The sequence below is a fragment of the Agelaius phoeniceus genome, chromosome 3 (assembly GCF_051311805.1).
Source record: "Agelaius phoeniceus isolate bAgePho1 chromosome 3, bAgePho1.hap1, whole genome shotgun sequence".
Taxonomy (NCBI): domain Eukaryota; kingdom Metazoa; phylum Chordata; class Aves; order Passeriformes; family Icteridae; genus Agelaius; species Agelaius phoeniceus.
The window spans coordinates 88,647,287-88,672,854 of NC_135267.1; the positions used below are offsets into that span (position 1 = coordinate 88,647,287).

The window sequence follows — 25,568 nt, forward strand, 5'->3', positions numbered from 1 at the left end:
CTTTGTAATTTTACTGGTAAAACATTAGAGAAGATTTAGTATTGATTCCACATGCTGACTGGATTTCTTAACTGCTGATCAAGATTGCTGCCAATTTTCTAAGTCATATAGTTGATTCAGTTCTTTATAAAAGGAGGATGATATCTTATAGAAGATAATGAGGATTGCACCAAAGCAATCAGTTGGGTGTATTTGTTGTGCTACATTGTAACATAAAGCTTTTATTTCAGAAAAGAGGGAACATCCTCAGCTGATGCATCATACTTCTTGAACAATTGTAAAGGTGTATCATGCTCTTAGGCAAGATCTGGCAGAATCACTCTTTTTTATAATTTTGACGCTCTAAAATCACCTACACTTGAGGTGTGTGCAGTCAACACCAATTTAAGCAAAACTTAATTGTTTCAAGTTGCAGTGAAGGGGGTATCCAGACCTTGTGTGCTCCAAACTAATTAGGTCAAACATCCACATTCTGTGTATAAAGCATTAAATGCTGGGAATCCTTACATTGGCAGTGTATAATTGGACTTCAACTATGAAATTATTTAACATTCAAGCTCATGTGTGCTTAACATTTGAAGTGTCAGACAAGGGGTATACTGTCAGGTAAGATAAAATGAGTGAACTTGTCCTGTCTGAAAGTCAAGACATAAAATAGCTGTTTGAGTTCCTTTATCTTTCTAATATAAAGTGCAGTTTGCCTCAAGATACTTTTTTTGTTCTTCAAAACTTTGTATGTGAGCCGTATTGATTTCTCTGGTGTTGCCAGGTGGTTGAAGATGGATACGAGTTCTTTGCTAAACGGCAGTTGGTCACCCTGTTCTCAGCTCCAAATTACTGTGGAGAGTTTGACAATGCAGGAGGCATGATGAGTGTGGATGAAACTCTGATGTGTTCCTTCCAGGTATGGTATATTTGTGCAGTAGGATGACTGTAGGTGTTGGGCTGTATGGACCATGTTAGTGTGCTCGTGGCTGTGCTGGTGGTTAGTGTAAAGCAATATTCTTGGGCTACAGAGGGGACTGCACAGGAGGCTGGCATTTGTGAACAACTGGAACTGCAAACCAGCTGTTCTCCAGAGAACTGGAATTTGATATTTTCCAAACTATTACATATTAAGTTGTTCATTCTATTCAAATGCTCATTTCAAAATTTAAAGTTTAGTTGGGTGATTTCTTTTTTGTCATACCTAATGATTGGAGTACACAATTATGCAAACTAATGGTTATAGGGACCCTTTTAATACTGCTGCTAAGATCAGTTTTGAGTCCCTATTCCTTCTTGGATGTGTTTTCAGCGCCTTTTCTTTCCTCTTTCCACCTCAACATAGTGGTAGAACTAGAAGGATTTAGAGTTGCTGCTACTGTTGCATGTAGAGCTAAGAAATTTGTAGGGCTGTGATGTGATTTCCACCCCCTCTCCCACCATCCTCATCCCTATTGTTCCTGCTGAACAAGGTTTCATGTGGGCTTAACAGTATCTGAAATGTTTTTAGTTATTGCTGACTCAAAGGAACTTCTTTATTTTCTCTAAGATATTGAAACCATCTGAAAAGAAAGCCAAGTACCAGTATGGTGGACTGAATTCTGGGCGTCCAGTCACTCCACCTCGCACAGCTAATCCACCGAAGAAGAGGTGAAGAAAGGAAATAATGGTAGAAAACACCATCAGATCTGTCAAGGACAAAACTCCATATTACAATATATAATAAGTGTGCACTGTAAAACCATCCAGCCATTTGACACCCTTTATGATGTCACACGTTTAACTTAAAGAGACGGGTAAAGGATCTTTATTAATTTTTCTAGTAGAAAGATGTGCGACACTGTATTGTAACAAGTATAGCTCCAAGTTCTAATATCCAGCATAGAGAGGAAAAAAAATTAGGAAAAACTATTTCAACTACATATTCACATTTACCACGGTTTTTAAAGTTGACCAACATCCCAGTTAAAACTTGGTGTAATAGTTAAACCAGATGAAAGCATGATGTTCCATTTGTGTAATGTGGTCTTATTGTTGCTTAATTGCTTTTACTTTGGTTATTTTGTAGCTAGAATGATGCGAATATGGTACCTAGTCTTATTTCCTGGCTCTTTGAAATTGATATGAGGAAGGGGCTTTCTAGAACAGCCACTGATCTCTTATCCCCCCCCCCCCCCATCCCCTGTTTTTTCATCATAATGCTGTGTGCCCCATTATAATGCAAAGTTTATAGTACAGTAGTCATTAAAAGGCAAACTGAGTCCCAAATGCCCGGACTGGACAGCTTGGCAGCCAACATACATTAAGACAGAAAAATCTGTCCTGACCTTTTTACTTCAACTGCCACACAATGAATTTGTGCACTATACTATTTTAAATTATTGACATTACACTGTGCAATGGCACGTCATTTAACTTAGATAGGACAAAAATGGTATTGCCTATTAGTTGGTAACTTGATTTAGTGGTACCTTGGCTTTAGTTTTATTAGCATGAAACACCTTTGGCATGCTTAGCTTCCAGGTAACTTCCTACCTGCATCAAAATTCATCTTACATAGTTCCACAGAACATGAAGATCCTTACTTGCTAAGCCTTTGAAAGCTGACATTCTTTTTCAGAAGAGGGTGTGTTTAAATGGATGTTCTTCAACATACAATAGGCTAGATGATGGGTGGTGAGCTGAAAATGCTACAGGAATGTCCAACTTTATAGTAAGGCTTACATCACTAAAGAATCTATCATTTGGATTTTCATGATCAAATTTCATATACTATTGTATAGACTGCTGCTTTGTAGTGTACTATAGTAGCAATAATTTCTGTACGTGATCAAGAGTTAAGCAGTATTTTCAGTTCTCTCCTTTATTAAAAGAGCTAACATTGGCAAATGGCAAGATATAGAGAAGATACAAAATATATAGTAGGATAAATGAAAGGCACAGATTTGTGGTGCTTTAGGATGCAATACTTATTGGACACAACTACAAAAGCTTTTACTGAATACTGTCAAATTTGTTAGATTCTTTGGGGGAAGGCTGCAGATTTGTACCATTCTAAATGTGCATCAGTAGATGTAAAACTCTTGACTTCAGTATTGTCTTTGAAAATGTTAAATTGAGGATTCTAGTAACTTATGTTTTATGAACTGGCACATTATATAATGCAAGAGATATATTGATTTCTGACACAGTGAGCAAGTTCTTTAAAATGGATTTAAGTCTCTTTTCTAATTCCATTTTGTTTTAAATGCATATTTTAAATGTAGGTTTTTTTCATTTAGTAAAAGTTGTCTAATTCATTTGAATGAAGTCTGACTGGTTATTTTAACATACCTGACTTACTCAAAACGTGTGGAGTTGGTTGTTTTTAAAGAAAAGGAAGTCTTACAATATATCTATCTGTTACTGATTTATACTGGGTTGGTCTATGGTTTTGAACAATGGTTTATTCTATCCCACTTCAAAGCAAACATCAGTTTCAATGCTTAAAATAAAATGAAATAGATTTTTTTGATGTTGTTCAAAGACACTTGTTCTTGAAAGTCAGCAGTAAGAGCTGTGTGAGAGTAACTGCAGTTTGGGACAAGGTAATTTATGAAATCTACTCTGTAAGCATTGACATGGTAACTTCCTGCTCTAAGTCATTGCTTACTTGAGATTTATTTTTGCAAGTTTTGAAAATGCTGGGTTTTACCAAGTGCCAGCCTCTGTGTTACCAAACATCTGGATTAACCCTTTTCCATTTTTTCTTTTGTTTCTGGAACAATGTCTTCTGTATCATAAAATGTCCAGGTGTAAAGCTGTATGTTATGTGAGTACCTAACATGCTCGCTTGTGTTACAGATGCTATGTCAAAAGAAAAATAAAGTCTTCGGGCCTTCTTCTGTGTCCTAAAGAAATAGGAAAGTTTTAGTTTGTTTAATGGCACTAGTAAGCCACATTGGGTGCTGGTATTCTGAAGAATTGCTATTTTTACATAGCAGCAGTCATTTGGAAATTGTTTGAATGTTGTTTTGATTTCTGGAGAGTTGGAATGTCTGCTAACATCCCTCATCATCTATATGGTGGAAAACACACATGATGTAGTAATCTTACCCCTACAGATATGACTGATATTCCATACTAAAAGCAAGTCTGATACATAACAGAACTCACCACTTCAACTTACATTTACAGGGTTACTACGGATCTCTGTTTTTAATATTGTGTATTCTGGAAGAAGTAGAAAAAATAACCTCAGTCTAATTCTATGCAGATAAAATTAACTTTCTTCCATGGAAATTGCTAGTGATCCAATGGCTAATAATTTTTTTTCACATAAACATCTTGTCTGTAGAAGCCTTGAATACTGTTAAATAGCATGTGTAGTGTGCTGGGAATAAACAGAAGCATTCTCATATGGGCTGTTGAGAGGCATATAAAACATTACACCATTTGAGATGTGCTTTTGCATGTTTATCCCCCCACCTTTATCTGACAGGAATATTCATTCCATGTTTATAGTAGAGTACACATGGCACACAATCTCTTATCTTTTTCCTTTCTGGTTGATGGACATTTTGAATTTCCCAAATACTAATTTAAAGTATGCTGCAAGGGATGCAGCTTTGGTCTCTTTTGTGTTGATTGATACAAATTTTTGTTTTGCTTCACTTTTTTTGTATGCTTTATAGTGCTCAGTATTTTCTATGCATGGATAATTGTTCACTGCTTTAAAGGAGGAAAAAAGTTTCATATAGTTGTGGTTGTGCTGCTCTAGTACCTTGAACACTCTTTCTGTTTAGTACATTGTTTGTAATGATCTGATGTATTTCCAAAAACTGCTGTAGAAATAGACTCACTGAAAACAGTGTGAGGGTCTTAAACTAGTGGATTTGGTTTGCTGCATATAGACACACAGGAATACTTGTGGCCACTGAAGTCTGAGTTGGTAATTTTGTTTCCAAGTTTACTGTGATTAATTGCAAGTGTCCTGCTGCCACATGTCACCAAGTTTCAGGATCCTGTTATGAGGACAATCTCTGTTTGTCCTGTACTCTCTGTTGAGAGAAAGGCCAATAGGTGGGTGTGACATCAGCTTGTGACAGCTTGTAGCATCCCAGTGCTATGCACTTACTTGCCTGGGGAACTGATGGAAATTGATCTGATCTGCAGAAGGAGGTTGCTTTTATGGTTAGTAATTTTACATCCCTGTTGTGAGCTTGTTTGGTCATAGAAATCCACCTTGCTGTGTTTCTGCCAAAGTCAGAATCAATGAACAGAAAGGTATCTTTAAATGAAGAAGTGTTCCTGTCTGTGGTGTATCTTTTGATAAGTCTAAGTGGAACCTGTCAGATTGAATTGCTGGAGCTCTGTATGATTAGTTTGGGGCTAGGAGACACATTTTTTTTGCTCTCAAGTAATAGAAGTATAGAAGACACTATTGCTCAACCTCGAATATGGTTGAACTGAAGGTGATCTGAGAGTAACTGAATAGCTGGAATCTTCAGAATTTGTAGATGACAGATACAAATGTTCCGTGCTTGTCCTTTAATGTAAAGCTCAGAGGTTAACAGAAAAGGGATTCTGCTTTGTAGAGGTTTGTGTAGATAACAATTGTAAAAGCCTAGTCTTTAACTAGGTGTTGAACTTCTTGCTGGCAGGCTATTAATTTTTGTGTCCAAGGCTGGTGTTTCTGGGACTATCCTTGCTGCCATCTTCGTTAGAGGTGAAGATGCATTATACAAACTTGCCAGGTAATATTGCAGCTTAGCAAAGAGCAGAGACAGTGGTATTTCAATGTATTGCTTTTGAACTCATTCAAATTGCAGCTTGGTTCATGATGGGTATCCATCTGCTTTGGAATGTACATGAGGATTAATGTGAATATTTGACTTCAAATGAACTTATGAAAAAGCAAGGATGAGAGAATTCTCTGTATGCTGGGGCAGAGATGTCAACAGCACAATCACATGTCTTGAGTCCCCATGGGTTAAAGGACAGGGAGGGTTTTTTGGTACAAGTCAGAGTTTACAATAAAGTTCATGCATATAGCCATTCTTGTCAATAAAAAGGAACCTAATGAATCAATACCAAGGTTGGGACATTTAAGCAAAGCCATGGATGTTTTTGTTCTGCTGTCACTTTTCTTGCTTCTGCTAATTAGCAACAGAAGCTTCCAAGTTCACTTTCAGTGCAGCTGTATACTTTTTTTGTATACACCTGGATCATAGGTGGATTTTTCTTGTCTTGTTCCAAAGGTTTATCAAGGTTTTGGGGACAGCATCTAACCAGGTGGCTGTGTGCTTATAACCAAGCATTCTCATTGCATGTACTGGATGATCAAAGCTGAAGGAACCCCAGGCCATGTTGGGCTGAACACTGAAAACTGTGTGGCTGTAACTCGCTGTTGGGTCAGTAAAGAAGTTATGCAGATAAGACACAGGTTTAGGTACTTGTTTTGGGTTTGCCAAATTCTCATCTTCTATGGATTCATGGAACTGGTAGTCCCTGAGCATCTTCCCTGCACAGAGCTCAAGGTGTTGGGAAAACAGCTAAGCTGTTGGGTTACTTGTTTTGTGTCTCATTGTGCCTTGTTAAAATAGATAATAATGTCAATGGGTAATAAGGACACTTCATTCTTTTTCCCATATCCTGTTTCAGCTCATTAATCTGTGCATCTGTGTGTCCCAAGAAATGAGACTTCAAGAACAATTCAAAATAAGTGTCTGCTACAAGCCCTTGCTAGTACATGACTACAATAATCTTTTCCAAGAAAAACTTCATTGCTGCCTGAAACAGTTAGAGCAGGTGGAGCTTTAAGCAGAGTATATGCATTGTCTGTGGCCTAGCACAACCCCTTTCCTGGATTCCACTGCCTTTCCTGACAGAATCTGCAGCCCAAGCTTCCTTTTAGTTTTAGAAGCAGTCATATCAGAGAGCAGGTGATAACTAGATCCAGCTGCTGACAAAGAACAGCAAAAACTTTTGTATCTTCAGGTAAAGATGTAAGCTTTATGTGAAAGATAAAAAGCTCATAGACTGAAATGTAGAAATGAGCATCACTTGAAGTTCTCCTTATATAGGTTAGACATTCCCAGATGTTAAGTTTTAGTGTTTTAACTTCATCCAAGTTACTATTAAAGGGAGGAATTAAAACATTAGGATAAGAAAGGATTATAATTTGTCTATTCTTACAGGTAGTTCATATTCAAAAATAGTAAATTATATTTGCAGAAAGCAAAATAAGTAAGCTACTGATTTTTTTTCTTGGTAGAGAGTTTTCCCTCCTGCTATTGCTTTAAAGGTTTGACTCTTCAGGTGCAAGAGAGAATGCTGTGGATGGATCAGATTAATTATTGAAAAGGCTTAACCAGAGAAAAATGGTATCTTGAGGATAAAACTGGTGCAGCTCTTGACATGAAGCAGAGGAGCACACAGCATTGATGAATGCAGAGGACAATTGTGGAGAGTGAATATATTCCATTGTAAGTTTTTCTCCATTGTTTTGAAGTCCCAGCAAGCGTAATGTGAAAATAGTTGCAAGTGTTTCATGTCGTTCCTTCTGACATCCAAGCAGCATTTCTGCGGTTGCCCCTGTCACTCACTCACTGTCTTGTCTAATTTCTGGGCATGTATAAATCAGTAGTTTTCCATTAGCTACCCCAGAATATTTCATTTTTATATTTCAGGTTCCTGTTCCTGGGTGGCCATTTGCAACTTCCTCAGAGACACAATGTGTAACACTTCCATGGAATGCTGTGAGAAGGAACATTTTAGGAGAATTACATGTTAATAGGCATCTTAGCTGCACCTTAATTGCATCTGGTTTCCAGGAGGCTGAGTTAAGAGAATGAGCTAAAAGACTTAAGGCCCTTTTCTTGAAGCAGTACTGGAGAACAAATATAATATTTAATTCATTCCTACTCAAGGCTCTTACCCAAAGGTACAATACATGACTGACATGGTAGGCTTAGAGGCTCTTGCCTTGCCTTTACCACCTAGAGTAAGAAGACATACTTTTAACTTGGTCTGACTTGTTTATACTAATACTATTACAATGATTTAGCAGGATTACTTAATAAAAAAAGACCCAATCCAGTTGACGTAATTTTTTTCTCAAATTGGTCTGGCATGCAGATGCCATCTAGTGGTCACAGGATCGTGCATGGAAAGCTGTTACTGCAGAACTGACATTTATTCCATATTTATCCTGCTCTGTCTCATGTGAAAACCTTATTCCTTGATCAGTACTGAAATGTGTGCATGGTGCATGGTTCATAACAACTCAGACCTTGATGCATTAAAACTAGGCTTACTTCAGTTAGATGTACAAATTTATTTCCCAGTTTTGCAGACTTTAGGTGATTTCACAAAGTATCTGAGGATTCTGAAGGGGGTAGTGAGGGTTGGAGAGAATTAGAGCTCCCATGAAAAGTATACAAAAATTAGTCTTTGTCTTGGGTGAAGATATTTGGATTTCTTCCCCCACCTCTGGAATCTTCTGTTTTCAAGTCTGAGTATGGGGAGATTATAGATTATCTGCATTGTTTTCCAGTGATTGGAGAGGGACTGGTGGAAAATATATAAGAAAAAGTATGAAGTATGTTTAGATCTGGTATATATCAAAACTGCAGAAAAGAAAATATATTAGTTTCTGATTTTATGTGGAATTTTAATTGGGAGATGCTATCAGAATAGGGCTGGTATTAAATTTTTACACCTTACCTAACCAAATATTGTACTATTTGTGTTTCTTTTAGTTACATGGTTCTTCTTCATTGTGCTTATGGGCTGGTTATTATAGGCATGTACTGCTGAAAAGAGATTTGCACAGTTTAGACCTGATTTGAGAGAATCATTTGATGTTTAGCCAGGTTCCACTAGTTGTCTACAATGAGTTGCTCTTGAAAAGGTGTATCTACACTAGTTCAAGGCAATTTTGTGGCATTGAAGTGAATCCTCCTGATTGTCCTCAGGTACTGCTTTGGATTGCAGAGCTTCTGCTGTTGTATGCAGATTAGGTCTTTTGGGTTAGTTGTATGCAACAGAAGTTTGTTCCTAGTGTATGCCCATGGTGTCAATGATCCACACTACAGAGTCCCACTGAAGTCTGTTACTCTGCTGTCCCACAGTCTGCACAATATCCTTTCTCTTCTTTTTGTCATGCTTTCTGTTTCTCTGACTGGGCAGAAAAGAAGAAATGGACAATGGTGGCAAAGTCTCTTTGGCTTCTCAGGTGTTACAGTATGGTGGTACCTTGGGCTGCAGTAAAATACTCATTTTTCTGTCTCATGAGAGGGATGAAGTCTTTGGTGGCTGGATAACCCAGTGGCAGTAGGAAGAGGCTGTGCACTTCAGCAGTCCCTGACTACCAGAAGATCAGCAGTTGGGGTATGAAGTACAGTTGAGAAAGGATGAAGAGACCTTCTTGAAGACCAGGGCAACAAACATTTTGAGCATTTGTCTTTACTACAGTGATACTGAAGAGATCTCTCCAGAAACATTCAGCTTCCTGTGCAACTGAGATTGAACCCAGGTGAATTTACTGTTTTCCTATCCAGCTTGTAAGGCTGGAGGAGGGGGACAGGCATCTGAGGCTTCAGATGGAACTACTACATTGGGCCTGAGTGTGTGGAGAGACAGTGGGTTGCTAATCTGAACAGGAGGGCTGCTTTAGGTCTTTAAAAAGCAATTCCATAGAGCTGTGAGGTGTAGGAGAAATCTGCCATGAAACAATTTTGCCTCCAAGTGCCTATTTTCTGCCATATGAGGTCTGTCCAATGAATTATGTGGACTGCACACAAGGATAAGAGGCCTGTGTAACCTTCCTCGACCTCCAGGGACAGTACAGTGTCTTCCCCTCTCTGAGTGCTTTAGGGGATGAACTGGTGACAACTGCACAAAATCCTGTGAACAGTAGCAGGGACAAATACTGGTTGAGGTGTCAGTTTACTTGAAACAAAAGGCAGTTACCTGCTGACACCATAGTAATTTTTCCCTTCCACATTCCAACAAACTTGCAAGGTTTCTTGGCAGCTGTTCCTTAATCAGGTCCTGGGAGCAACAGCATGAAGTTTGTTCTAGAGGAGATGCCTTGTACCACTGTGGTCACTGCAGGATTAGAGATTTGGATGTCAGGTACAGAGCTGCTATTTCAGTAGGCAGCTGCAGTCATGGACTGGTTGTGGGCTAGGTGCCTCTGTGCTGGCAGGAGAAAAAGGATGTGTTGTCCTGCTTGCTGACATGGTTTTCCAAACATGTGGCAGTCCAGTAAGAGATAGACAAGCTAGTATGACAAGATTTCAAGCACTGGTTGCTGAGGGGAGGCCATGCTGGAAGGTGTGCTGTTCATAGTTGTGGTCTAAGGTACAAGTGAGAAGGGAATAGAGAGGCAAGAGCTTGTAGACAGCCCTGGTCACAGCTGCCTACAACTTAGGGCAGGCCTGGCAGCAGTTCTTGGACAGCCTGTGTGCCAGACTCCCTAAGGCTCAGAAGCAGGAGACTCTGGGGAGGTGGTGGGAACACTGATATCTTCAGGAGGCATTTGACCCTCCAGAGTTCGCACACGCCGTTTCTTGCTAGCAAGCTGTGAGCCAGCTGCAGGAAAAAAACCAGGGTCAGCCTGATCCTTTGAGAAGCTTTCACATGCTTCTGGCCATCAGATACTCTCTGCACTCAGGGGGGTGAGCATGAGCTCGTGTGGTGTGGAAACATGCCTGTACAGACTTACAGCCTTCCTCCACACTGGGGTGTATATTTGCCCCTTATGTTAAGCTACGCTCTTAAATTAAGCTACACTCTTAGTTCTCAGAGGACTGTGTTTGATCTCTAAGAGAAGTTTGTATTAATCCACTCATACCTATCTGTTTCTCTATCCCTGAAGTTCTAGGCCCTAGTGACTCCCTGAGAGCCTTGTGTTTACCCACATGAGGGTTATTCTCGTGGAATACAATTTAGGTTTTGCTGACTTCTAGTTTCTCACATGGCTCAGTTTCTTCTCCAGAAAACCAGAAGGGTGTGATAACTCCAAAAAGGAGGCTTCAGTAAAGGCTGGGCTCAGAATAATTGGATGCCTTCAGCTTTCTGCTGAACTATTGGTTTAAGCATCTGCTTGAGAGTATAGCATGTACTTGTTTTGCAATAAAATATATTCAGTTCTTCTAGCAGTAGGTGGTAGTTCAGAACAACAAATAGCTTTTGCCCTCAGGGCTCTGTAGTGTTGAACTGAGGAAATGAAGCTCTGAAGCTTGTGGCCAGCATGTGAAGGTGTCATTGAACATACCTTGTTGGGCAACTCTGGGAATCATGCAAGAGCTTGACTATCACATACTTGTCAGACATCGGTTTATTCCCATACAATGTTGTGTATTCTTTTTGTAGGTGACAGCAGAGATATCTTAATGGGCTGAGTATTTTTTGCTTGGATTAACTGCTTTTGCTGCCTTAACAAAGAAAAACCTTAGTAAAATTAAGTAGTAGATGGAGGAGCTTGAGTTATGAAAACAGCCAGGCGGTGGCATCAGTGCACAGCAAATAAGCATTTGAACCTGCCTTAAGGAAGACCAGGGCTTGTTTAGTCACCCAGGTCTGTACAAGTGGGCCTAGATAGGTGAAGTGCAGCCTTTTAATGATCATTAACTAATTATTTGCAGGCATTTATGGTTAACTTTTTTTAAGGGGGTTGGCTGTGGTAATTTTTGTACCAAATTACTCCAACTATATTTGTGTGCTGTTTGTGCATGTAGGTTTGTTACAGGTTTGTTATGGTAATCCCTTGAGTCACTGGTTTTGGTGCTCTAGTCTTCAAACTGCAGAAGACTTTTTCTGGGGGGCTGAAGTTCATAATGTTAATGCTCTAAGAGAAGAAATGTTTATGCTACAAACCTCATTCATTCCTATCCTGCTTTTATGTTTGCTTAATAATCCACCAGTACATGAGCAATAAATCTGCCCCACAACCTTTTAAGGTAAATAAGTATGATGGCAGGAAAAAATATCGAAGGAGTTTTTGATAATAGTGATACTGAGGATTAGAGTGGAGATGAGAGTTCTTGACTCAGGCCTGCAGCCAGGGTTAGATGCCTACTTAAAAACAGTAGTAGTGTCCTGTGCACAGTACTGCCAACACTGGCCACTATTTCCTAATAAAGGGTTCTGGCTTTTTGCTTGCAACAGCCCCAAAACTTTGGTTCTGCCTTAGTCTTTGTTTTATCATATTTCTTTTTTATTTCTTCATTTTAACTTATTCAAAGGAAGAAAAACAAGCTTCACCCATACCAAACACTGCTTTCCTGTTGTGTTTTTGCTGTCCCACAAATAGCATTTCTAAGCAGCAGCTGAAGCAAACACTGCAGTACTTCCCTCACAACAGTGTTGTCATATTGGCAGTAGCACTGACCTGCCATGGTGTTAATGTGCAAAGTTTAAATTGCCTTGTATTGTTGGCTGCTCATCTCCCTATGCTGATTGCTGCTAGATACTAGCCTTGTCTTTTTGTACTTGGAACTGATGCCTGCAATTCTTAGAATTGGTTCAACAGAGGAAGAAGCATTGTGAGACAAGAAAAAAAAAATCATGATCCTTGCTCAGCTTTATTACTAGCACATCCTAGAGGATTACCTAGGCAATGCTGGGCTGATGGTTGGGAATGCTGCAGTGGTCTTGCATGTGAGAGTTAATGGCTATGAAAAATGGGGATGAAGGCATCTGTCTGCATTCTTCCCATTGGAACCATTTGTTAGTACCTGTGGAAGATCCCATGTCAACATGTTGTCCCTCAGGTAGGAGTTGGGCTTCTGCAACCTCACAAGTGCTTCTTGCTATCCCTGTCCACAAATTGCAAGTGTCTGTATTCTTTAAAACTCAGTTGTGCATTTGGTTTGCACATTTCTTAAAAACCCAGCATATATTCTTAAATTTACATAACATTAGCCTGTGATATTAGAAGTCATTGTATATCTGTCCATGTAGGAGATAGTACACACTGCTGTCTATAACTTAAAAGAGAAACAAGAGCAAGTGAAACGGGGAGAGCACTGGAATGACGCACATACTGCTTTGAAATAGGCATCTGAGCCTACTGCTAACTTTTGCTGGAAACCACTCAAAATTCCTCTCTGAAATAGTATTTGAAAACCAACTGGTTTTATCCATTTTCCTATAGGGAAAGCAGAAGTGGTGTGCTGCAGTTGATGTTTATCTTGTTTCAGTATGAATGCCTTTTTGCTTTTCCAAGAAAATGGTCCACATATGACTTCATCTAGCTTTAGTATGTCCGTTCTGGGAGTACTAAGCATTGTAGGCCTGGTGGGAAATAAGCTAGTTGTATAGTTTCATACCCATTTATTATGGTCTTTATGTATCCACTTTTTTCAGTCTGAAAAGCTGCCTTTATTTTAGTTGCTTCTGCTTCATGTTTATTATTTTGTGGCTTCTGCTGCTATCCTTTCTTACAGGTAGCTGTTTATGTGTATGTATATACATTTTCAAGTATCCCTCAGCTTCTTTGGTTAGGTGGCCAACCTGAACCCCCCCTAGACATCCAAGCTCATTAAAAGCAAAGCTAAAAGAAGCAGTTGAAATGCAGGAAAGGTTAACATACTCTGGTGAGTATGTTAATGTGTTCTGTGCTGCTTTGGCAAGTGTTTTCCTGGTATCCAGGCTACCTATCATAATGGCTATTCAGCTGGAGATGGTGATAGTTGGTAATACTGTTTTATAAACAGTACAACTCAGTGTGAACAACCCCAAGGAACAAATACATCTTTGAAATATGTGGTGCTGCTGGCCAAAGGAGTAGACAAAGTGGCCTCTCATTCAAAGTTAGAGATAGGCCTGTACTCACTTAAATGTGAACTGCAGTTATTTAGGAAAATAACATCTAGGTGTTTCTTTACTAGCTAAAAGAATTTTTCAGTTGAGTTGTGTAATCTATAAAAAAGATAGTGATAGAATTTGTATAATACTTCTTTTACCGTTTTCCATAAAGCAAGACTTTATCTGACAAAATGATGACCTCTTATACTTACAATTAGTTTGTCCCAAGAATTCAGTGTCCTTCAGCAATAGTCACTTGTGTAAGAATGTCTAGAAACAGAAAAAAAACCCCCATAACTGTTTTCAGTGGCAGGTCATCTGTATATCAAATACTTTTCTTCCTCCTGGCATGATGTTCATAAGGACTATGGAGAGGCTGCAGGGAGATTGGAGCATTGAACCACAAGCCTGAACACCTGGAGTTCAGTCTGTGTACCCTGGACCCAGCATATTTCTAAACCTCCTTGGCTTGCTCTTCCAAAGAGTTAAACTCTTGAAGATGCTGCCCCCTCATGCTTTTATTGCAAACAGTTCACACTCTATTTATGATGTGAGGTAATGTGAGACTGTCTTTTTTTTTTTTTTTTTAAGAACTCCAAACTGCCACAGATTGGAGCACTAACTGCAGCCATGTACCATCTGTTGTTGTCTCTTGGCCATACGGGCATGTTCCTGAATGTCCCCTGTGTCAATATCCCATGTGTCATAGGTAGAGAGGTTTAACTATTTGTTGATGTAGCATCAGTGCATTAATATCTTTTTAAAGCAAGTGATTGTCTTGCATTAGAGGGTGACTGCCCTGTATCACATGCTGCTTTAATTCAAACCATTGTTACAGCAGGTATTTTGGAGAAAAAACTTGTAATTTGCCAGGAACATTAAATGTTCATTGATTTCAAATTCATAAAACTCAGAGTTTCCAGAATGTAGCTGTATCCACAACCAATGTATTTCTGTAGTTATTGACTTCCTTGAAATGCTATTTCACTAACAAGAGCAAATGTTGTTCCATAAAAAGCAAGAAGCTTATGTTGATCCCTGTAATTACTCTTTAAACAGATGGAACATACATGTCCAGCTCATTTCAGAAGCTCCAGGCACAGCAGTTTTGCAGTTATGAGAATTTAGTCTTGCTTCCATGAAAAGGAATGTTAGGAAAGATAATTTGTTAACTCTTCTTGATTCTTACTGCACAGCAAGTGTATTGTTGAAAGGACATGGAAAGCCTTGGCAAAGTAGCTAAAGAGAAATGGATGCTGCCTGCACTAAGTGCCCTAGGCATTGAAAAATGCTCTTTTTCAATGTCAGCCATTCCCAGCATGAAGCTTTCAGTGCTCTGATGGCTGTACTGTGAGGCAGGCCATCCCTAGTGAGTCAGCTTTTCTGGCCAGAATCCCACATGGATCATTAGCAAGTAGTATCCAGTAAAAAAACCTGGAAGGCAAAGGTTTCCTCTCACACTGTACAAAGGCCATCTATTTGGGATCAAGGTTTATCTACTACTGCATGGGATCAGCCTTTTATTGAACATGAAAGTCTCATTTGAAGCTTGTCTAATGATTAATATCTGCTGAATGTCTTTTGTTGGATCCCAACAAAAAACCTGTCAGGTCATGTATTAATTGAGGCATGACAAGCAACTGATTTTCTCAGGATGATGGCAAAAAAGCAACAATTTCAAGGGCCACAGTTGCTAATTTAGAACTAAATGGAAAGATAGAATCTGGATTTCTTTCTTTTGGCTTGTACTTTATCATTGGGATTTCTGAAAGCAGCTGGAACTTCTGCTAAACAGAAACAGACTCTGTCTGGCTTCAGCTGATGAGATGTTGCACTGCCTGTGCCAGCTGAGCCCTGTGTCCCAGAGGAAAAGTGCTGTCCTGTGTGAGGGCACATGGGGGTAGTGCCTCCTGTCCTCCTGGCTCTGCCAGAGCAAAACCCAACTCTCTGTGGGAGTCCAGGAGAGGATGCCCAGAACCTCTGCACTCTTTTGTTGCCTTGGCAACAGCATCTTCCTTTCTGAGCTGCTTCTATGCCACAGGTACTGCTGCACACCCCAGGGCTGCAGCTGCTTCTTGCTGTGATCTCCTTTCTCTATTTCCAGTGATGCAGAGCAGGTAGGCTTAACCTTCCTGGTGACAAGGTCTGTGTCCTCTTGCACATATTCACTTCCCACTGATTTTGGTGAGAAGGCACACCCAGAGAAGGACTACCACTGCTTAAGGGGTGGGTTTGATGACCTGAGAAGTCCTTTCCAATGTAAAGGACTCTGTGATTCTCTATAACCATGAAATAATTAATTAACCTTACTAGCTGGTTCCTCTAATACATCCCTGTATGTAATGAGTCTCCAGATCAAGCACTCACCTCAGTCCATTCCTGTTGTCTTAGGTATTTTATGAAGTATTCACCAAAGAATATCTGTAGTGAGATGTAGCAAGTCCAGATAAGAGAAATCTTCTCCCCTCTCACTCTTACGATAAGTTCTTGTTGTAAGTGAATATCATGCACTGCCAGATCTTTCTCCTGCAGTGTGGAAATGGTACATGTGTGTGTTGTTTGTAAATGGCATTTTGGCATGGGTGGAAGTGTGTCAAGGTTTGTGCTAAAAATTAAATTATAGAGCAGCTGTGTGATAGTGCTTGGCTCCAGTCTCAGGCCCTTTCTAGTTCACTCCTATGGACATGTCTGAGTCCTGCAAGACTAAAAAAATGCATCCTGAAGGAAGCTGCATAATGTGACTGTTGAAACCCCAGTGAAGCCCTTTCCAGTAGCTCCTCTCATTGTAGTCATCCTGCTCTGTATCTAATTACTGTACAATTTTAATTCCAGGTAAGTTATTCCAAAGCCTAATCCTATATTTATGGGGAAAAAAGGTAACTTGGGAGCCTCAGCAACCTGAAGTTTTATTTATGTTTATCTCAAGACTGTTACTAAGGAAGGGAGAGCTGCCAGCTGTCACCTGAAAGGAAAGGGTGTCCTTTGAAGGGAAAATGACTTTGGACAGGTGATATGCAATAGAACTGAGCTAGTGGAAGAAAGAATTGCACTTGAAGATTGCATTTATCATCTTCTGTAACCCTCTGCTGACAGGGAAGAGCAGTCTCTGCCTCTTTACCACTCTGGAAAGTGTTTGAGATAAACTGCTCGCATCTCCAGATCTCCAGGGACTGTGTAAGATGCTGGAACCTGTGTGAGGGTGTATGAGGAAGATGATGCCATGGGAACCTCACCCCAATACAGCCTGAAGAAATTGAATTCTCACTCACTCACAAGTCTCACTCTCTCCCTTGTGAGATGTTTCTCTAAGGAGAGGGAAAGAGAACTCATGATAAACTTGACTGCATTTATGTTGCTGACCTGTCCCAGGGAGAGGCTTTATTATTGTAATGGTGAAATGAGGTGATACTGCTCCCTCTCTCCTGGTGTTTTCGGCAGAGGGCAGGTCTGCTTCCTCTGCCTTTTGCTCATCAAAGCTTTTGGGACTTTGTTGGTGAAGAAGCATTGTAGCCATATGGACTTTGATTTTGCAGAGTCTGCAGGCAGTAGTACCTATCAGTTGTTCAGATGGGTTTTGTTTAATCAGATTAACTTGTGGGAGCAAGAGGACAGGCCTTGCCTTCCACTTGGGTAATCAACCTCTATGAAATAATTTGTATGCCAAGATGAGTAGTACATTATATAAGATTAGAAATAGTGTGTAACTTAAGATTTGCTGAGCCTGTAGTCTTTTCTAGCAGGTAAAATAAATGTTCAAAAAGAGGAGACTTTGTGCAAATGTGAGAATTAATTGGACGTGAAAGTGAAACCAGAAACATTCTGGCATGTCTTTCATACTGTGATTTCAGTAGTGCTTTTAAGGCCAATAGGGGCTTACTTATATTAGGGTTTCACTGGTTTTTGCTTTATCTTTTGGTAGTTTTGCACTATTGTAGTGTAGAACAGTAGTTGCACTCTAGCCTTTCAGACCAATGTATTCAATCAATTCAAGTCAATTGATTTAATCAATTCAATCTTCAAGTATACATAACCTAGAATGAAGCTTTTATATGGATTAGCAGTCCTTAGTCCTTGATTTAGTCCACTGATATAGTGGAGAACCTATGTGTGTACTTAATTAAAAACAGAAGTAGTTCCCTTTTGTCATTAAGACTATTTGTGTATTGAAATTCGTGTGGCTTTCCCCAAAGCCACACCCTAGATTCCAGAAAAACTCTCTTCCAAATCTCTAGTTCAATTTCCAGAGCCTGTTCTTATTTGCAGGATTTTTTTTTTTTCATGTGGGAAAAATACATTTTTAATCTCACCCAGAAAAATTATTGAAGTGGATTGTTTGCTAAGAAGGCAAAAAAGAGCCCTGAAGAAGGCTCTGCTGAAATCTAAAGGGTTAACAGTGGGGTAAGTAACAGGCACCCACCTGTGCATCTCTACACTGCAGACAAACACAGTTTAAGATCAGAATCAGATCTTTAAAAAGATCCAGCCCATTCCTTGAGCAAATTTACTCCAGTCATTTGATGTTATTCTGAAAACCTCACAGAATCCCAAATCTCACTAGCATTTGTGCAGTTGCCTGCAGGCTCTGTTCTCAGTTTTTTTTCCCAGGATTTCCCATAACTCAAATGCCTCATTAGGTTACTGTTTGTCCTTTTCATGTAAGTTGAATGCAGATCTTGAAAAAAAATAAGGAATTGAATGCCTCAGGCCATTTGAGAACTGTAATTATGTCCTCCTTTCTTTGAAGGGAAAGCAGCTCATGGAGGAAACTTGATCCAAAGTTCAGAGAGGGTATTAGAAAGGCAATGAGTCTTGTTAGCCTTGTATGAGGATGTAGATATGTGCAGGTGTGGATTTATCTGTGGATTTATCAGTTCCTTGCCCATGCAGTGCCCATGTGTTGCAGCCTTGGCTTAGGATTGTGTTCTCCCTTAACTACAGCTGCTTGCAGAGTTACTGCAAAGACTTTAGGAATGAAATTACAACAGGAGTAAATGTTGGTGTCACAAGCTGTTCACAGAAGGGAATTCCAAGTCCACTAGAGTGATTGGAATGTCCAGTTCCTATTCCTTGTGACAGGAAGTATGTGTATACCCAGATGGCATTGAGAATCTCAGCCTCTCCTTGAATTTAGGTGTAGCCTGTCTGTATGTGACAAGATTTGTCACACATGCAATCTTTCACATGTGCATGTTGCCAAGCTACAATTGTCATGTTACAGACGTTGTGATGTTTGTTTTATTTTGGGAGGGGGAAGGGCTGTGGTGTCAAACTAAATAGAGGCATCTTGTTTACTGCCCTTAAATATGTAGTGTTTTCTACAGGAAATCATTTTGTTTGCATGAACAGTAGAGGCAAGAGAAGAAACATGATATATCTCAGCCAGCTTCAGTAAATTTACTGTTGTTGGTGTTTGAGTAGTAAAGGGAAAGCACACAGACAAAAATGACTTGTTCAACTTTTGTTATATAAGTTGGTAGCTCTGTAGAAATCTCCATCAAGAACTACTGGAAAAACAGCTGAAAGGAATTCTGTAAATGGATCAACTTGCAAATACACATCAGTATTGCATGGTGACCTTTCTTTATTATTCATTACCTAAGTTATATTGCTGTCTCATATTAAGATGATGAATTAGACTTTTTTTCCTTTTTTAAATATATATAAACCACTTGAGTTGTCCAGTCAAAGTATCCCATTTTGCTGCTAGGAAAATTTGCTGTGTTTCTGGTGCTGCAGTGATTGTGCAGTGCCAAAGAAGCTTCAGGCAGCTTCCATGGAATATTTTGCTAGGGAGACTTACCAGTAATTTGCTAGAGCCTGGGTCAACATCTGGGAAGTATGTATCCACTTCAAGAATTAAAAGCAGCAGCAGGAAACCAAAGCCTATTGTTTTTAACTGTCTTGTTCCACTCTCCACAGTTTTAATACAATCTGGGTGTAACACCCAGTGTTGCACGTCAGGCAGTCGTGCTTCCTTCCTAGGAGTTGTAAAAGGATGTTACAGCAGAGGGCAGTAGGAACCCACCTCTGCTGAAACCTGGTTTGGATCACAATCATGCAAATGTCTGTTTTCTCCCCACTCGTCTTCCCTTCTTTAATGATTTCAAGGACCAGAGATGGGACCTGCCACAGCTGTTGTCACTGTATTTGTCATGGCAAATGCAAGGTGTGTGTTTGTAGCTCCATCTCTAGTCAGTGAACTGACTCTGAAGATGTCATGGATGCTGCAAAAAATCCAGGCCCAAGCTAATGGCAGCAATTGGGCAATTTTTATCACAATTCAGAATCCTTTAACAGTTGGTAGAAGGGAAATGATGTGACAAATTATACAGCTTATCATCAAGCATGTCTTTCTGATAGTTGCTGAAATACCTTACTGTTCTGGAAGGCTGTTTCTTAATTTCCCAGTACAATATCTAGGATTTGAAAACCAGAGACTTTTAAAGTGCATGCATTTAGGGAAGGGAAAAAAGCCAATGCTGCAAAGTAGCCTGCAGCTTGGAACCTTTCAGATGCACACAGCATGATGATGTCAACAGTGCCAGGATTACCTTCCCTCTGCGCATCTCCTCGCTTTGGTCTTCTCTCCCCCTCAGCATCTTCTGCCAGAGCTCAGAAGCCACTGTAGTTCACTTGGATTTGGTTGACATTTTCTCCTGTCAATTCAAGTCAGTGTTCCAGTACTGTCAGCCACCTGAGCAGGTTTGGGGTTTCCCTGCTATCCTGTTTTTATCTCCTGACGGGGGACATGCTCGTACACATTCTTCTCTGGCTCAGCAGACTTGTGTCTCAGCAGCAGGCACAGATGTCTCTGAGCACAATGCCAGTTCAGAGCAGAGATAGCAGAGGCTTTGAACTTGCTCCCTCCTTTAACTGGAAGTGGCCTGGATCTGATGAGCTTCCAGACAACATTGCAAAGCTCAGCTTTCCCCCGCCCCCAGCTCCTCCAGGCTGTGAGAGTGTAGGTGTGTGGGAAGGAGGGAGTTGTCATTGTGAAGAATTGTTCAGGAGAGGGGGGAATTACTCATTTCCTAGTTTACTGGTGAGGATCTGCCTTATGTATTGCTACACCTAGGATGTATTTTTAACTCTCCTGTGGTAACTATAGCATACATACAGATGGACTTACTGAAGGATAGATAAAACATACTACAAATTACACAGACTGTGCACAGGGATACTAGGAATGTGGCTGGCTGTAGAAATACCTAGCTCTTGCAGTCACTCATGTTTTTTAAATTGAGACAATACTAGATAGTCTGGCTTCTTTTTTGTCTTTTTTTTTCTTCATTTGTTTGCCTATATGCTTGTAAAGGATAGGTTGAAACCAGGACTCATGTAGCAGAGGCATTCACAAAGTGGGCTGCTTCTGAGGCCAGACCAGTCCCATCTGTAAAGGACAAAGGCTGCTCACTGCATGGTTGTTCAGAGCTATTCCAGGATGGAAAACGCAAGGAATCGCAGAGGTGAGCTGCAACTTCTGAAGATCCCTTCTGTCTTGTTCTGGTGCTTTTCTTTCCCTACTACTCAGATTAAGTCCATGCCTGGTGAAGTCCCATTTTGGGCAGAGAGCTGTCTTGCAGGATGAGCAGCAGGAGGGGGAGACAGGGTAATGAGTTTGTAAATTATATTGCTTTGGTGATGTCTGCAGCTTGTGACATTAACATGGCACCACTGCAGCTCCACGTTCAGAGGACCCCTCTGTGCCACGCTGTAGTGCTGCAGGGGATCATGGAATTCATGAATGTTTGCCTGCTTCTCTGAGAGCTGTGCCCAGGATGCTCTGATACAGGAAATATCCACTAGGTACTGAGTGGAGAGCACACATCTCTCTGGGCTATCTATGCTTTCCAAGCTAAAGATTCCTGCAAAATTCCTTTTAGAAACTGTTTTCACGATGCATAGCTATAAAGACTGCTTCTTAAAAACTGTTAAAAGAGAAGGCACTCAAAATTGACCACACAATGGTTGAGATGATTGTAACATGGATACTTAGTTAATGATTGCTCCCTTAAAATATAGTCAGGTGGACAGATAAACATGTATTGAAAACATATTTAAGTCCAAATTTCAAGACTTAAACCTGAAGTAACAGCAAAGAGTGTAGAACAGACCTGTGCTGTTTTACTAAGTCCTTTCTGCTTTGTCAGTGTGAGTTTTAGTGGGAATACTTGCTCTAGTTCTGTTCATTTCTTTTTAGGGGAGACCAGAATCACTGAAACTCTGCAGGGGAAAGCTAAACCATGTTATTCTTATCTAATTCAGAGCCCTGCATATGTTGCGTGGTACCACTGAGGTAACTCCTTTTCCTTCAAGTCATCCTGCAGTGGTACCTTGTTTATCTTTAATTATGTGCTGTTTATTAACAGAAAACAGTGAAAACAATCAGCTGTTCAGGGAACAGGAGCTAAATTACTGAAGCAAAACAGTTGAAAATTTTCAAACAAATAGGTTTGGTGTTGGAAATTGTATTTCACATACACATGCACATTCTTTTTAAAATTTCAAGGAAAGTTTTTGAACTTTTTTTTAAATTTGACAAGCCAAAAGCATCTTGCTCCAATTGTAATTTTAGATGTTGCATACAGTCTAAGTTGGTACAAAGCACTTTGAAAAGTAATTTCAGTATTTTATTTTGCCCTTTTTTTGTGTTTTTACTTATAAAGCAAACTTGAATGTTTTGACATCTTCCAGAGAGGATGGAATGTCTGTTTTGAAGTTTGTATGGCCTGAGGTTGGTCAGTATCTTATACAGATATGAGATCAGCACCGTACATAGCTGGGTGGAGGAGTTAGATTGCAGGAGTTAAGACAAAACAGGGAAATAAATATCCACATCAAAGCTGCACAGCCTGTCTATTTTAGCCTTGGTTAGGCTTTAATGGATGGCTGTTTGAGTGTGCCTACCTCTAGCTGCATCTGAACCAGAGGAGTGTTAGAAATGTTCAGATTTGTACTGCAGGGTCTTAGGACTTCATCATCATTGGACTTCCCCACATGGTGGAAGTTTTGAGTTTTGATCAGCTATTACTGACAGATATTTGAGGAAAGATTCAAAGAGGTTTCAGAAAAGACAGGATTGATCCAAACACAGGGAAAAGCAGATTAGAGCACCCAACTATTGAAGACCAATAATTGAGATAATTGGCTTCATTCCATATGTTTAGAATACAGTAGCCAAGAGAGAATAGTCCTGTTGCTGTAAAAAGAGAGAAGTGCTGCATTACCTGATAGGTCTGGTTTTCAGTGTCTGAGATCCTTAGTCAGCCCTCTTCAAAGTGGTAGGTGATGAAAAAAGAAAAGCAGGAATGTTACCTGGTTCTTCCTAGTGGGCATGAACTGAGGCATTTGGGCACTGTCACTCTTTGGGGACTGAACTGCTAAGAAGTAAACTGTGTGTCCTTCATTTTCTGGTCTGCTCCTGGCACAATGCTGAAATGTTACTGGCTGGATTTGTGATGGCACAATTGTGGCAGTGCTCATAGGGAAAGTTATTGAGGCAGTAATTTGTCACACGGGTCACTTGAATATCCCTAATAAGAAGCTTCTGGCACATGAGTAAGAGAGAAGAAAGTACAAATGCAATTGCTTCTTTATATTCACCTGATGTTTCCCAAATGAAGCAGTAAATTCATAAGACCTACACCATGATCTGGAGCAGCACCCTCTGCTATCTCAGAGTAGTTTTGATTATTACCATCACATGAACAGGCAGATGTGCTGAGATCAGGGTGTGCAGCACACACAGCAAGAGGGGCCACCTGATGGTGAGAGAGTCAACCTGAAATGGAGAGGCTGATTCCCCTGAGGGCTGTGCAGTCCTTCAGAGGGACCTCAGCAGGGTGGAGAGATGGGCACAGAGGAACCATCTGAGGTTCGAAGAGAATTGCAGAATAACCCCATGGACCAGCACAGGCTGAGGAAAAGCAGCTCTGTGGAGAAGGACCTTGGTGTCCTGGTGGACAGCAAGCCATCCATGAGCCAGCAGTGTGTCCTGTGGCCAAGGAGGCCACTGGTATCCTGGGGAGCATTAGGAAGAGCACTGCCAGCAGCTCAGGGTGATCCTGTCCCTCTGCTCAGCCCTGGTGAGGCACATCTGGAGTGCTGTGTCCAGTTCTGGGCTCCTCAGTACAAGAGAGACGTAGATCTCCTGAGTGGGTCCAGTGGAGGGTAACAAAGATGATTAAGGGACTGGAACATCTCTCTTACCAGGGAAGGCTGAGGGAGCTGGGCCTGATCAGCCTCGAGAAGAGACAACTGAGAGGGGAGCTCAGAAATGTCCATCAGTAACTGAAGGGGGGTGGGGGGTGCCAAGAGGATGGAGCCAGGCTCTGCTCCATCTGAGCAATAGGACAGGAGGCAACAGGAAGAAACTGGATCACAGCATTTCACCTGAACATGGGGAAGAACTTCTTCACTGTGTAGGTGACTGAGCACAGGAACAGATTGCCCAGAGAGATTGTAGAGTCTCACTCTTTGGAGATATTCAAGAGTTCTTCCAATGGATGAATGTGCTTGAGCAGGGAGCTTGAACCACTGTGGTCCCTTCCAAACTCACCCATTCTGTGATTTTATTTCTGTAAATGGGAGGACAGATGAAGGGAAGCATTGCAGTATGCTTGAGTCATGTATTATCTCACTGGCATTTGCTTAACAAGCCTTATTCTGAAATGCAGTTTTCGCTTTGCCCTGCTTTCAAATTCTTTAAAAAAAATCCTTTTAGAAAAAATTAGGCAGAGGTTAATAGTAGCTTTGCTTTGAAATCTGCTTATGCTTTACATAACATAAAAGCCTGCCTGTCTAGGTTGGATGTCTGCTTAGTTCTGTGCCACCTTGTATGAGCATAACAAGTAAGACTCAGTTTTAAAAAACAGAAGGTCAAGTGAATTCTAGTTAATCCATTTATTTCAATTTGCAGAAAGTGGGGGAGAAAAAGATAAATCAGTGCAGAATAGAATGATACTCAAATGGTAAACTTCTCATGCAAATTCAGAGTTCAAACAGAGGAAAAAATAGCCTGTTCATCCACAGTCTCTACTTTGGGATCAAGTAGAGCCTCTTCCTATTCCAAAGGAGAGAGTTTTCCTCATTGGGAGCACCACTGTGGCCAGCAGACAGCATCTAGCAGATCTTGCAGCAGCCACAAGGAGCACTGCATTTTGTCAAGTGCAACCAGCTGTAACAATCTGTATAGATGATTCCTGGGTGTTGGGGTTCTTTTTCCCCACAGCCTTTCTTTCTTTCATGGGAAAACTTTCCTGGATGGAGGACATGCATTGTAGCTGGAAACTAGTCAGTCTGGCTTTGGCCAGTTCAAGTGTTGCCTCCTGCTGCTGAGGTAAAACCTTCTACACCTCTGAGATCAAATGGGGTGCCAAGCAAAGATGGCCATAGAGGTTTTGGTTACACAAGTGTCTCTTTTAGAGCCAGCCTGAATCACTTGGCACAGCACCACATCATGTATACATGTTTGCAGCCCTAAATACATGAGCTTGCATAGCTGCCAAACTGCATGGCTCAGTCATACCTAGCGAGCTCCCTGCTTTCACTTCCAGTTCATTTTCATTACTGTTGCTTTGCAGATTTGTCTCTGGGCTTGGAGAAGTATCTGTAGCTTTGTTTCCTACAGAGAAAATGCTAGTTTTAATGCTTCTCTCTCAAGAAAGATATAAGGCATCACTGAGTCAAGGGGTTTCTACCCATTCTATTCAATAGACTTCAGGTGAGGTCCTAAATCTGCTTGTGTTCTGCTTTCTTTCTACTTTAACCACTCTTATATGACTTCC

General features: G+C 40.5%; 1 protein-coding gene and 2 long non-coding RNA genes across 4 annotated transcripts in view; 2 read left to right on the forward strand and 1 right to left on the reverse strand.

The window, feature by feature from the left end:
• Nucleotides 1-3,290, forward strand: part of PPP1CB (protein phosphatase 1 catalytic subunit beta) — a 28,957-nt gene extending 25,667 nt beyond the window's left edge. Inside the window, exons 7-8 of the mRNA XM_054630076.2 lie at nt 770-904; nt 1,535-3,290. Of these exons, the coding sequence (XP_054486051.1) occupies nt 770-904; nt 1,535-1,639 (240 nt within the window). The 3' untranslated portion in view covers nt 1,640-3,290. The remainder of the gene's footprint in view (nt 1-769; nt 905-1,534) is intronic.
• On the reverse strand, nt 2,949-20,724 carry LOC143693597 (uncharacterized). 2 transcript variants are annotated; one of them, XR_013181452.1, is made up of 3 exons: nt 20,334-20,724; nt 13,995-14,052; nt 2,949-10,563 (listed from the first exon to the last, which is right to left on the reverse strand). It is a non-coding gene; the product is annotated as an uncharacterized LOC143693597 (long non-coding RNA). The 2 variants fall into 2 exon arrangements; XR_013181453.1 differs by lacking the exon at nt 13,995-14,052.
• A 224-nt stretch (nt 20,725-20,948) lies between these two features.
• Nucleotides 20,949-25,568, forward strand: part of LOC143693596 (uncharacterized) — a 51,248-nt gene continuing 46,628 nt past the window's right edge. Inside the window, exon 1 of the long non-coding RNA XR_013181451.1 lies at nt 20,949-21,248. This is a non-coding gene — a long non-coding RNA (uncharacterized LOC143693596). The remainder of the gene's footprint in view (nt 21,249-25,568) is intronic.